We start from the raw sequence: 14,509 nt of genomic DNA on the forward strand, positions 1-14,509 counted from the left end.
CAGAACTCTGAACCAATGATAGAGGTATCTAAGTTTTTTCGATTTGCTGCCCGCCAAAAAATTTTAGTTATAAAATTGGCCCGCTGAGTAAAACTGTTACGGGTAGTAAGCGGAAAAGTTTAGTATAAAAACAAATACTTACATTAAAAAAAAAGCATACCAGTTTCTATCTTAGAGAACTGGATAACAAACTTTGAAAACCGTTATTCAGTTGGTAGGAAAGTTGAAAAGCATACAGTTAATTAAAGAAACTTGGTTGGTACGTCGATATAATTTCGAATTTAAGATATGTGATCATCAGAAATGTTTCCCAATTTAACGACGCATTATTAAAAGCGTAGATCTGACGCTTTCAGGGCCATTTTAAAGATCGTCTTCCCGACGGGTCCAGAAAATCGCCGCAGCCTAAGCTGTTTCGTCAAATTTATCAGAACTAAAAAATCTTGTCGTTATTTTAGCTCTCTATTTGATAAAATTTGAACCAACGTAACCAAAGTTAAATTCAACAGCACGCAACGAGAACTCAGAGAATTTAGGAAGCCAGAGAGTTTTGTTTTCCTCCGTTCGACGCTTTCCGTGGAAATGCATTACGGGAAAATTGATGGGATCCCATGAGGTGCGACAACCGATGGATGGATGAGTGGCCCCTCCTACCCTTCCCAATGTTGCCAGATACAGATGTACACACCTAAGTCTATCTAATACGAAACATAAGTTGTGGGTTTAAAGCTTTAGGGAAATAGTACAGAAATATGTAATACAATAATGACAATGGCGTGTATATTTTCGATATAGAAAACAGTTTTGTACAATCAACTTGAACTGGCAACATTCATCGGTGAGCTTTTTCCCAATGGCAAGACTCAAATAAGCGGTTACAATTTAGTCGAGCTGTTGAGGCGCGACAAACGTGACGGCTAGCCAACCGCCGATGTTGAGGCGTATGTAGCTGCCTGGTGGCGGAAATGTTTCGTCTTATTTGTTGGCAGTCGCCAGCCAAACTTCCAAAATAAGTATTCGGTAATCGAACTGCAGTCGAGACATTCGTGGGTTCCTGTTGCCGCGTGGTGTGAATTGCGCGAGCGCATGGCAGGAAGAGTGAGTGGGAGCTCCAGTGGGGAATTTTGGTGAATCCTTATGCTGTTTCTGTACTTCGGGAGCATCCAGTCTCAACAGTTTATTTTTCCTCCTCGCATTATCGGCAAGTATTTCACTTCCCGTTGTGCAACTTTCGTTCGTTCTATATGTATCTACATACTAGGTGCCATAATATGGGGCTGGTATGACGGAATGTGAGTAGCTTTTCGACCGCTGCGCTCATTGTCAGTCATCGTCTGGGACTGTTCGGCGACGCGTTTCCCAGCATTCTGCGGACTTTTCTGGTTTGTCTGGAACCGATCGAAAATTGTGTGTGCTGTGTGCCCTTCGCCCAAGGATATCGTGTATTGGTGGGGGAAATCTGTCAGAAGGAAAACCTACAACTGTGCTGTGCGAATTAGGCTGAAAGTTAGCTGATTTCAGTGAAAAAAAATCTATCGAATACAGATTAGATCCTCCGGAAATCGAAGTGCAATTATAGTTTGTTTTTAGTGCTCCTTAAAACAAAGGGATAAAGAAAAATCTGCACTAAACAGGTGTGCGTGTTCCGAGATACATCTGCTGAGAGCAGACCAGTCCGAGAGAGTAGGGCTCCGATTTTCAGAAAATCAAGGAAAAGTATTCTACCCAAATATTTTAATTATAACCAATAGTTAAAACACAATTGCCAAACGAAATGTCCAGCGTCCAGCTGTATAAATCGCGTACATTCGTACTGATCTGGCACTTGATTGCCATCGGTCAGTACTACTATGCGATCTACTTCGACCAGTACTTCGTGAACATTCCGAACAGTCTCAACATCCCGAAAATGATGCGCCCGGAGCAGTACGGGGGACGGTCCAAGTTCCTGACCTACTGGTGTTTGGTAAGCCTTACTTCCGACGAGGAGAGTTGTGATATGTATCATCTATTCACATACACACATATGTGAGTTATCATAAATCCCCAACTGTCGAAAATTCTATCCTCAAATCATATTAACATCAGCTCAATCGAGCTTACTTATCTTTTCGACAAATATTAGCTCGCTAGATAATATCATTGTGACATTCATTTCTGCAAATGTCAACGTTAATCAGATAATGAAAGTGTGTGTTTGTTCAAATCGAAAACAGGAATTTTCTAGGAATGCAAATATATTCCATATTAAAAAAAAAAGGGGGAACATTTCTGTCAGCAGACGATAATGCTCTTTTCATGATCTGATAATGTTGTAAAATTTTCTTATTAAATTTCGCTTCTAACGACACTGTAATTGTTCGAAAATAAACTTAGGAGGGTTTACCTCATTTATTTTTTCACCTTTTTCAGCAGAAATCCTGAGGAAATTCTGGTGTTGCGAGTCGTAACCGGATACATACAATGCTTTTAAATGTTTTCTAGCAAGTATTGCTCTGTAAAATGAAGATTTTAAAATGTTTGGTGATTGCTATTTCATGACCGTAAACTTTTGTTACTTAAAAATGAAAAAGTAATTAAAATTTTCTATCTAAAATCAAGTTTGAATTTAAAAATCAGAATTAGACAAACATATTTTTTACCCTCAATCAACGTCAAAGTGTCATAGATTTTTGAATACGATACAGAAAAAAATTTCATAACTACTGATTTTTACAAGTTATAGTTCATTTTTTTTATTAACTATAAGAAAAAGCTTATAATTAATCGTTAGAATAGTTATAAAACACTTTTAGGGGAAATATCTCTTTAAAGTCTCTCTAATCAAATAATCAATCAATCTACTAGGGCATAGGTCGGCAACCTGCGGCTCGCGAGCCGCATGCGGCTCTTTTGATACAAAGCTACGGCTCTTTAGTTTACTGCGCTTGTATTATATATATTTCTGAATAAAATATTTGAAAAATGCTAAAGCGATGATTGTCTTGTGACTTGGCACACAAAAAGGACCAGCAAGAAGGACCAAATTGCAAAATAACGTATTTTGAAGCCTAATTTTATAATATTTTGTATTTTACTGTTTTTGAAGCATCAGCATAGAGATCAAGAATCAATTTATCTGTAACCGTAAATGCAAAAAATAACTGTACGGTTGCTGGATATCGAGGAAAAATGTCAATTTTTTCAGGATTATTCACAATTTTTACAAAATTTCAAATTTTTAAGTTGTTTTAGTGAAACAAATTCGTATGCAGTTTTTTTGGAATTGTGAGATAAGATTTGAACGCCACTGATGTGTTTTTGTAAAAATCATTTATCGTGTGTTCATTTTGAAGCTTTTCTCTTGCTGTTTTATGGAAAATACCTAGATTTTGACTGGATTTTCCCGGGTATTACCCGGTTGTAAACTTTAAATTTAAAAACCCAATGCCCAGATTTGCCGGCTTGGATAAGTTCAAAAAAATTCTGGGAAGCCTACTCGATAAATAATGGGCTAAAATAAGTGAAAAGCGAGAAAAAAAATTAAATTCAAACAAAAAAATCCAAAATTAAGAATTGAGAATTTCAAATTAAAGTTTGACAGTTTTTCAAACTCGAATCAGCATTGAGAATTGATGAAAATTTCAATTCTGAAAATCTATTTGAATGAGATGAGATTTTTGAATTTTCCATATGCATAAAATTCTCAAGACATGTTCGTTTGAAGTCATGAATTTTGAAAATACTACCAGTTGTCAGGCACATCATATTTGAAGATTAAAATTTCCAACTATATATATTTAAGTTGAATTTTACCTCAAACTACTGGATTTTTGAAAGGATAAGCTTGATCTGGGGCATGTTTTAAAAAAAGTTTGACAACTTTAAGAAAATTTATTTCCTTTTACATTGTTAATTTAAAAGCTTTCTTTGCCGAAGAAATTATTAATAATCTGCTTTTGTAAATATGTTCCAATCTTTCACTTAAACATCATGCAAAGTATTTATTCAAACTTAATATGGATTTAAAACTTGCTTGACTCGATAGTTGCCAACGTATAAAAATTGATATTCAATAAAACCATGTTAGAAGAGATGCTGATTCAGAAAAAAATCTATGTACTTAATAGTTATCAGAAACAAATTTGAATGAAGAATACAAAAGTTAGAAAAAACACTAATGGATTTAAAATTATTTTCGTAAACCTCATTCATATATTTTGCTTTTTTTTTTAAATTAAAATCAAATTCAATAAATTCTTAATGTGGCTCTTTCAAACTCTGAAATTTTTAAAATTGGAAGTTTTTGGCTCTTTCGACTCAAAAGGTTGCCGACCACTGTACTAGGGGAAATAAGGGCCTCAAGGTATACGAAGTAAGATAAGCACTTTTAGTTGTAGATAAACGGTGTGTTTTGGAGTCTTTCTCGAAACACACATTTTTTATTGGCAAAAGCTAGTATTCACATTTTATACTAGAAGCCTTGAAAACTGAAAGAACCATTTTGAGCATAAGAAATATCAATCAAACGAAGAACACCAATTTAGGGACATATTCTCGTAGCACAGTGATCAAAAATTGCATATAACTTTTTTGTTTTACATTTTATCTTCTAGGTGTTTTCAAGGAAGTTTTACAGTGAAATGCGCTCTATAAGAAAAAAAATTTTTTTTTTTTTTTGTTAATTTCCCTCCAAGTGAGAAAAAAAAATAAAAAATCTAATTTCTAAACCGTTTGTACAATTTTTTGTTGTCTTGAACAAACTTGTTTAAAATGCAATTAAATGAAACTTTGTCTTGAACGTCAAGTTCCAAAAACTGATTTTTGAATGTTTTAAAGGTTTTTTTTATATTTCACTCTTTATTCCGAAAATTTTACAGAAGGCAGAGTAAAATATGAAAATAACTTTTAAAAATCGGTTTTGATCATAACTTCAAGATCAATGCTTGTAACCACTCAGCAATGTTCGGAAAATCGCTCGAGAAAAGCAATCAGGATTCATTTTAAGCTGGAAAACATATACCTCCGAGTGCTGTGATACGCACATGGTGATGGATTCCGTTGAATATTTGTCGAACATCATCACTAACTAGATACAAGAAAATATACCATGCCCCATCGGGGGCTGCCGTTGCAATTCGTCACGTGGCTTTTCAAAGGTGATCGACATACTTGATGATACATTTTGAACGTCTCGGACCAAATGTATAAAAAAAAGTCGTAGCACATGCTGGACAGTTCATTGCGGTTACCTAGCAATGATTTGTCCTTCTATGAAAAGCGAAAATTAAAAATCAACTGATAACCTCCACAAATCGTTCAAAACTGATACATATCAGTTGTGATCCTAGAAGGCAGAAAATTGTCAAGGAAGGCTATCATCATCGAGACGTTCATAGCTGATAGTCTGCGTCCTTCTCTACCGCATCATGTTCTGCAAGAATGTTTCAAATACAGGAGCGTCGTTGTCATGCATGATTGCTTCGATTTTTTAGCTCAGAATGCAGTAACGCATGGGTCAGTGAAAATGATTGATTTTCGGAACATTGCCACTCAGTCGTGCATAAAGGAACGAAATATAACTTTCGAAAAAACTGTCATCAATTATCTACTTTCAACTAAATGATATATTTGGAAACTTCTTAAGAGGAATTAATGTTGTAGGTAGATGATGCAGACTGCTGTATTCGTAACACAATTTTCGGGCTTGTGATATAGCTCAGTTGGCAAGTCTGTTGTCTCCTGAGCCGATGTTTGCGAGTTCGAGCCCAAGAGTAAACATCGAACACAGTTGTACCGGATAAGTTTTTCAATAACGATCAGCCAACTGCAAAGTTGATAAAATCGCGAATGCCATAAAACAAAAAAAAAGTAACACAATTTTCGAAAAAAAATTTGTAACCAGAATGAACAGCTTTCTAAACGAAAATAACGTTTTCTACAATGTTCAATATGGGTATAAATCTGGATCAAGAACGCTTACATCTATATGCGAATTGTTGAATTCTGTAATCGAAAAAATAAATGCCAAAAAACTCGTGGGAGGACTATTTCTAGACCTTAAGAATCATGGTGTTATGGCATAAGAGGCCTGGCCAACGATCTGATACGCAGCTACTTGGCTAACAGGAAACAATTTTTCATTTTAGGTGCGGAAAACGGCTCTCTAGAAAGCTTGGAAGTTGATGTGCCACAAGGCAGCAATATAGGACCTTTACTGTTTATACTATACATTAATGAACTCATAAAATTACCGCTGCGTGGTATACCTTGTCTATTTGCTGATGATGCAGCCTTATTTTATCCTGAAAAGTGTCCTAATGCTGTTTTAACCAACATGGAAGAAGATTCAAAACTTCTTCATAAATATTTTTCAGCTAACCACCTGGTTCACAATCTTGCTAAAATGAAGTACATGATTTTTCACTCTCCCAGGAAAAAAATCGAACTTAGTAGCGATCTTAAATCTATCCCATACAACTATAGGGAAGCTTACCAACTTCAAGAATATAGGAATAGTTCAAGACGAAACTCTGTCATGGCTCTGCAACATTGATAAACTACCAAAAAAAATATTGAGGGTGAAAGCTTTTGTTCCACGTCATATTTTATTTACATGTTTTTTGCTTTTGTACACTTTCACTTTTTATATAGGGACAGAACGTCATTGTCCCTTGTTTCTCATCTACAAACCCTTCCAAATCGTTATCTGAAAGCTTTTGTTCCACGTTATATTTTATTTTAATTTTATGTTACTTTTGTACACTCCATCTTTATATTTTGGGGCAGAGCGTCATTGTCCCTTGTTTCTCATCTACAAACCCTTCAAAATCGTTGTCTGAAAACTGTTATTCAATTTTTCTTTTTTCTACCCAACCAATGAAATTTATTCTAATCTTCTCACAATACATCATCTCTCTCTATTCTTTGTGACCTTCAAACTATAACCTATGTTTTTGATAACTTACACTCTTCAAACAGTAATAATCAAAACTTAAGTTTCAATGCAGATTTGGGATATTACAAAACTCATCAATCTTAACATTTGATGCGCAGTACAAGTTCAACTAGTTTTGGCCAAAGTTGAATTTCCTTCATTGGTCCAATAAAATTCAACAGCTATCCGGAAGAAATTAAAAACAGTACCAACAGAAATATTTTCAACACCAAAATTATGCAGTTCTACCACGTTCTACTGCGTTATTAAAATTGTCTCGCATTTATGTATCAAGTTTTTACTTGTTTTGCTGCCAGACATGCTGAAAACAGTTAGCGTCCATTACCAGGGCTCAAATTGAGCCTTTTTGGTGTGGAGGAGTGTGGTAAAAAATTAATGAAACTTTGTCTTGAACGTCAAGTTTCTAAAACTTTTATCTATCGTGTTATTGTGAAATACGAAAACATCTTCAAAAACACTTATAACGTTTGCAGGTAGCTTTTTAAATTTTCAAAATGTTCTTCCGGGACTGTCAACCAAGAAATTTACGTGAAAGAGTGTTTGAATAAACGTCTGCTGCCTTTCCTGAAGAAACACTGTTGTTCCGTACTGTTTTGGCCGGATTTGGCATCTTGCCATTACAGTAAAAAGGCCATGGAGTGGTACGCCGCCAACAACGTGCAGGTGGTTCCCAAGGACAAAAACCCTTCCAACACGCCAGAGCTCCGCCCAATTGAGAAATACTGGGCTATTGTCAAGCGGAACCTGAAGAAGACCAAAAAACTGCTAAGGACGAGCAGCAGTTCAAGGCAAACTGGCTTTCTGCGGCGAAGAAGGTGGACAAGGTGGCTGTACAAAATCTGATGGCAGGGGTTAAGCGTAAGGCCCGGCAATTCGGATTTGGAAAAGCGGAAGCCTAACTGAATATTTTTCCTGAATTATATTAATTTAATTTGATTTTTTAAATAAACGATTTCACCGATTCACACGCGTTTTCCCTTGACCAAATTTTGACCGTATCACCCTTTAGAAAGTTGTTAACTTGTAGAAATTACTTATTTTAGTTTAACATTGCGAGTACATGGAATGTCAGCTTTTAGACATATATCCATAAAATGCACAAACATATGATTGTACTCTTTTAAATTCGAAAACTAAAATCTGAATTCTTTAAATTCAAAATCAGGATTCTGAATGAGAATTTTGAAAAATATTTTTGAGTCTAAGCCTAAGCCTACTCAAAATTGATAGTATTTCTGTTTACACATTGTCAACTAAATTTAAACTTCTTTTGCGGTTAGTGTATATGTATATGACCCGAACTGTACTTTCTCGAAGCGTGTTGGTTGAATCTCAACACTATTGGTCACTCTAGTAGCGAGTGCCTCGCAAGATTGCATACAATCTTGCAAAGCGTTTGTGTAGATGTGACATGTCGAGGGTTACTAGATGGCGATTTGAATTTAAATTTCTAATGCTATTTACGCGGGAAAAAATGTAATGTTTTATGATTGTGAAATAAAAATCTCTCTTTAGTGTTAACCGTCAAAGAAAGAAGTTGGTTTTTTCCCTTCCGAAATGGTCTGACGCAACATTTGGTGCCGTGACCAGGATGGGAAAGCTTTCGCCAGGAGTTGAGATCTCCTGCTACAGCGTTAAGCTATCCCGACGGATAACAGTGGAGCTCGGATCCTGCCAAATCAACCTAGACGATCACCGAAAGCCCCGTTCTTGACAACGATAGTACCCAATTTCAAATTGCTGGCCCAGAGAAGTCCCGCTGATCCGCTGATCCGCAGACCCGTTGACCCATGAACCATTGACCCCCAGAAACGTTGTCCCGCAGAGATGTTGTCCTGCTGAGTTATTGTCCCGCAGAATCGTTGTCCCGCAGAGTTTCTGATCGTAGAACCGTTGTCCCGCAGAGATGTTGTCCCGCAGAGATGTTGTCCCGCAGAACCGTTGTCCCGTAGAACCGTTGTCCCGCAGAGTTTCTGGTCGTAGAACCGTTGTCCCGCAGAACCGTAGACCTACAGATCCGTGATCCCATAGAGAAGTTTTCCCGCAGAGCCGTTGCTTTCAATTCAGATGGCCAGCAAACAGTTGTTCGATGAACCTACCTTTCCGTACTGTTATGACCATCCAGCTGTTGAACACCTGAAGCACCCGCTGACCCGTCGCACCATCTGTGAAAATATTACATGTTGACCGCGTAATCCAGGAGATTTGAAGAACACAAAGTGCCGTGTCGTTATAATAGAGCAAAATAAAAACAAAGCTAGGGCCGCCATCTGTAAAACATTCGTTTTAGGTGGCCAGTATGTTGAATCTCAACACTATTGGTCACTCTAGTAGCGAGTGCCTCGCAAGATTGCATACAATCTTGCAAAGCGTTTGTCTAGATGTGACATGTCGAGGGTTACTAGATGGCGATTTGAATTTAAATTTCTAATGCTATTTACGCGGGAAAAAATGTAATGTTTTATGATTGTGAAATAAAAATCTCTCTTTAGTGTTAACCGTCAAAGAAAGAAGTTGGTTTTTTCCCTTCCGAAATGGTCTGACGCAACAAAGCGATATCTCAGTAAAGGTTAAAGCTCAAATTTTCTGATTTCTCTTAAAATGAGAAGCTCTGAAATTTCTCGTTTTTAGATTTTTGAATAGGGTTACCAGAATCACCTAGCCAAAAAGGAAAAATAAGCCGGTTTGGGTCATATAGAACTGAATTATCGTTTTGGTTATAAAATCCAAACTACTACACTACCATTTTGAATTTTTTTAAATGTCTGCTATCAAATGCTACTGAAAAATTCGAGTTTTGATTTTTATGGTTTTCAGAAACCGACCCGACCACAGCTGGCATTTTGAAAAGTCCATAGACATTCTTATCAATGATTTTTTACTATATTTTCATGAGGATCAAAGAATTTTGAAGTAAAACAAATTTGCCATTCTGTTGAATAACATTTAATTTCAACCAAGAGCGATGAATTAATGATCAAAAGATAGATACGGTAACCAATTTTAGTATTAAATCATAAAATTTCAGTATATTGAAGACTAAATCTTATGTATATCGACTCTTACTTTATGCTTTTTATAACCCTGAACATAACTTCTCTAAAATGTTAAATTTATTTTTAAATAAACTTATGAGAAATCGAATACGACACTAAAATTAACTTAAGAATTTGAAATCTGCACATGTAATCCATTTTATGTTGAAATACGGCTCGACGAATTTCTGAATACTCTCGTTAGTTTCCATTACTTTTCATGTTTTTATAGCAGGGGTGAGCAACCTTTTTAAGCAACGGGCCACTTTTAATTTGAAATACTTTCGGCGTACCGCATTAAAAATAAAATTTTAGGTAATAATAGTTTGAAGAGCTTTATGTAATTTTTATAACAATTTTTTTTGACCAAACAAAACTGAAAAAGGAATTATAAAACTAGTTCATGTACTTGCATAAACATTTTTTTATATAAGCTGATTAAACCTTCCAAAATAGAATAGGTTCATCACTAAATCTTGATAATTTTTAATTATTTAAATGTTTTAATTGATGTTAAATATTTAGCGAATATTCTTTTTTTACAAAAAGGAAGCATCATTTGCTTCCCTTTTAGTTATTGAAAAAAAAATATTTCGAAAGTCTTTCTAAATTTTGCTGCTTTTTGTCCTGCTGACTTTCCAGCCAAATTTTCAGCAATTTGAATTGCTGAAAACGAACAACTAACTCAATTACTGAAAATCCAGCAATCTCAATTACTGGAAATCAGCAATTTTTTTCAAAAAATCAACCGAAATTTTGGGATTTTAAATTAGATTTTAAATTTAAATATCAATATTGAACCCTCATGGCAGTCATATTTATGATTTAGAATTGGTTTGTTCATTTTTCTTGAGATTCATTTATTTAAATTTTTAAAACCAAATAAAATAATGTCTACCAGCGGGTTGGTTACTTTGGACCAAGTTTTGGACAGCATGCTCCATCTGAAATAAAAATAAAATTATTTGTTTCTTTATGCAACACATGAAGACATAAAGTCTTCGAAAAAAATACTGTTGGTTTAAATACTTCATCGCTGGAATATAGAAGGAAATAAAAATCGATGTCTCCACCCTTGTCATACACGAGAAATAAACAAACACTTTTCGCGCGCAACGAAAAATAACTGGCAAAAACAAAAAACAAATTCGAGTTTGACAGATCGATTGCTGGTTTTTCAGCAATGAAGATCAAGTGCTGGAAAAATCAGCAAGAAACAGAATGTTTGCTGTTTTCCAGCAAAAATTTGGATTGCTGGACTTTTCCAGCAATATTTTTTGCTGGAAATCGAGGCAAAAATTTACTGTGAATATACTGACAATATTTTCAGTTCGAGAATTCCTGAATGGGATTAATAAAGTTTTCAAATAAGGAGGTTTTCCTGTTTTTAAAATCCTATACTTATGTGTGATAATGCATAGGATTTTAAAAACAGGAATTAACCATTAAGGAGTTCTCGAACTAGAAATATTGTTATCTCTTCGCATAGTTCGACTTACTACGGTAGATTCTTTTTCGTTAGAGGTATTGTTAGTTGGAATAATCGTCTCCTCAATTTAAAAACAATACAAAACAAATCAAAGTTCAAAAGGCGTTTTCTGAAAGAATACGTGGAGTAGAACGGCATTTGAAATTTGATTTTAGGAAGTAACGAATTAGGAACGATTAGTTATTAAGGAAATACAATAAAAACAACCTACCGCATAGTAACAATGAAAGAGATTGTAATCTTACGTTGCAAAAATGCAATAAAGAAATAATAAATAATAATAAAAACAGTCCTCTTGTCAAAACTTATGTCGAATTTACTGGATTACAATCTTCAGTTATAAGTAATAAAAAAAAAATTCTTAACGTGTGCGTCTTACCATCAGTTCCCTTGATCGTTACAAACTTTTTGGGTTAAATCACAGAATTGCAGATATTGCTTAAGTCGAGAACTCAGATTTTTTCTGAGTCATGTCGATAAGATACCTATAATAGTTCACCCAGTCTTTATTATAAAACTTTCCTTATATCCATAATTAATCAAGAACAAAAATATTTTACTTCATCGTATTATTTTAACTTTGCTTGAAACAAAAAATAATGACTTAACTAGCTCCTATATTACGTTTTTTCAATAAATAATATTGCGTCTATGCTTTTAAAAGAACTCAGTAAAAAGCTTAAATCCTACAAAAAAGTCAACAATCTGAATGATCATTGGACAAATGCAACTGCAAACAAGTGACGTGCATATATGATGGTCACGATCTTTGTTCAAAAACGTCATCTTTTTTTGACCATTTTGTCTATCGGCTCAATAATAATAATAATTTTTCTTCATAAATAGATAGTCAACATGTAGAAGATTCCAAAATGGTATAATTTATGAAAATTGGTTCAACCGGCTAATTGGCCTTTTTTTAACCGTAAAGGTTGGTTAAGAAGCTTAGATTATTTAAAATTATAGACTCGACCATTTTTTTTCTATGAATTGTTTTCAAATAGGTATAAGCTGTTATCCTCCGTATTTTTATTTTGAACTATGAGATAAAGTACGCTGGTTGAATTTAAAATGTTCAAATATTTTCCGTTCAATCTACGCCCAATTTTTGCGTCTAACATTCATCTTTCGTCAGATGGTTTTGCCAGAGAAACAACATTTCTAAAGATTACAGCACCCAATTAAGTTTTCTCACAAATAAACCGGAGTTGTGATGCTGAACATTTCACACGTACTAAAATGAGTTCATTATTGCTGTTCCAGACGGCCAGTAGCCAGTCAGCGTTCGGATGGAATCAATCGATAGCTGGCTGATGATAAAATTGATTTCTTTATGCGACCACTTCCGGGACGGTCATAATTTCGGTTGTGTTCCGAAAAATAAATGTAGAACCTAGTACAAAAATATCAAGTGACGACACCAAGCGTGCTGCTGGAGGAATTAAATATTTCATTGGCCTACGCATGCAGCTGTTTATGTTTGACTCGAAACAAAATAAATACATGGGTATTGATTTCACGTGAACACCCCCTGGATGTGGGGGGGGGGGGGGGGGGTGGTTGTTGGAAATTAATTATTTCAACGAATGTTTTTGATGGAATTATTTGGAAAGATGGAGAATGAAAATCGGGAATTTGAGTTGAGGATATCAAATTTTGAACAGATTTTTTATTGAAAAATTATACTTATTTTAGAACTGTTTTTTAAGTTTTTGTAAAAACTTTGCACATCTTCCAATTAATGTACACTTTGCGTGTTAGAACTGGTATACTTGCATTAAAAAACGTTTTGTATGACGTACATTCTGGGTACCGGTTAATTTTGTTCCATTCCAGTGACATGCAATGTCCTTGTTGATTTGTAGCTGATACACATTGTGGGTCATCACATGAAACGAGATCTCAACGTGATAATGGCACTCTGATAAATGTGCCGCCGCTTTATTTGTCACGACGGTGTATTTTTTAGAATAATTTCGAGAAAAAAAAATCGGCATCTCTGAAAATTCGCGACGTTAAAGAAAAGACTCTCCTCCCCTTTTCAAAGCACTAGGGGAGATGAGGGCATAACGAGCACCCAGGACATAATGAGCACTCCTTTTTTCTACATAAGTACGTATTTTCTTAAACAAATTTTCATAAGGACTTGTTTCGTACTACCCATAGTATTAATTTTTCACCAAAAAAGAAATATCCTTTTCATCTTTACAGAAATATTAAATAATAACCAGCTAGGTTCTCAAGTGACGAAAATATTATAGTTTTTGAGCACCACCAAATAAGCTTTTATGACCTTTAAATCATCTTGATCTGAAATATACGCACTGAAACATGATCTACACATTGTTTCTCAATTTTCAACATCATACAATTTTTAATTTTTCACTTCAATCAATTTTAAAACGCTTTTTTACTTTAATTTGTTCACTAGAGGCGAACAGAGCACTATCAATGAAGGCATAATGAGCATTTTCTGCCGGGGAATCTAGCAGCGAATTCAACTCGATGAAGTCAACTGAATAATAGAGCTACAGCTTGGCTTGTTTCGTCGGTCGATTTGGCCTATTTGTAAGGTGTCGGAGAGGTAAACAGTAGACTCGAGTTCGATTCCTGTTCGAGGGGATTTTGTTTTGCACATACCATTCATGATTGATTTTTTTTATTGTTACATTCTACGGCTAATAGCATCAAAGCATCATTCATCAAACAAAACACCAGAAACATAATGTATGAGCATGTGTTAATTCTTTAAATTCTACAAACAGACCTAGATTATTTTGTTATTGCTTTGTTTGATGAATCTACGCCTCACCGTTTAGTGCAATCATGATCATGAATGATAAATGAAAAAAAAAATCACCTCACCAGGAATCGAACTCGAGCCTACTGATTACCTCTCCGACATCTAACCAATAGGCCGAATCGTCAGACGATACAAGTCAAGCTGTAGCTCTATTACTCAGTTGACTTCATCAAGTCGAATTTGCTGCTAGAATCCCCGGCAGAAAACGCTCATTATGCCTTCATTAATGGTGCTCATACTGCCTC

At 35.1% G+C, this 14,509-nt stretch overlaps 1 protein-coding gene across 1 annotated transcript in view; it reads left to right on the plus strand.

Moving 5' to 3' along the window:
- The first annotated feature begins 914 nt into the window (after positions 1-914).
- Positions 915-14,509, plus strand: part of LOC129759687 (androgen-induced gene 1 protein-like) — a 38,349-nt gene continuing 24,754 nt past the window's right edge. Inside the window, exon 1 of the mRNA XM_055757200.1 lies at positions 915-1,966. Within this exon, the coding sequence (XP_055613175.1) occupies positions 1,775-1,966 (192 nt within the window). The 5' untranslated portion in view covers positions 915-1,774. The remainder of the gene's footprint in view (positions 1,967-14,509) is intronic.

The sequence above is a fragment of the Uranotaenia lowii genome, unplaced genomic scaffold (assembly GCF_029784155.1).
Source record: "Uranotaenia lowii strain MFRU-FL unplaced genomic scaffold, ASM2978415v1 HiC_scaffold_244, whole genome shotgun sequence".
NCBI lineage: Eukaryota > Metazoa > Arthropoda > Insecta > Diptera > Culicidae > Uranotaenia > Uranotaenia lowii.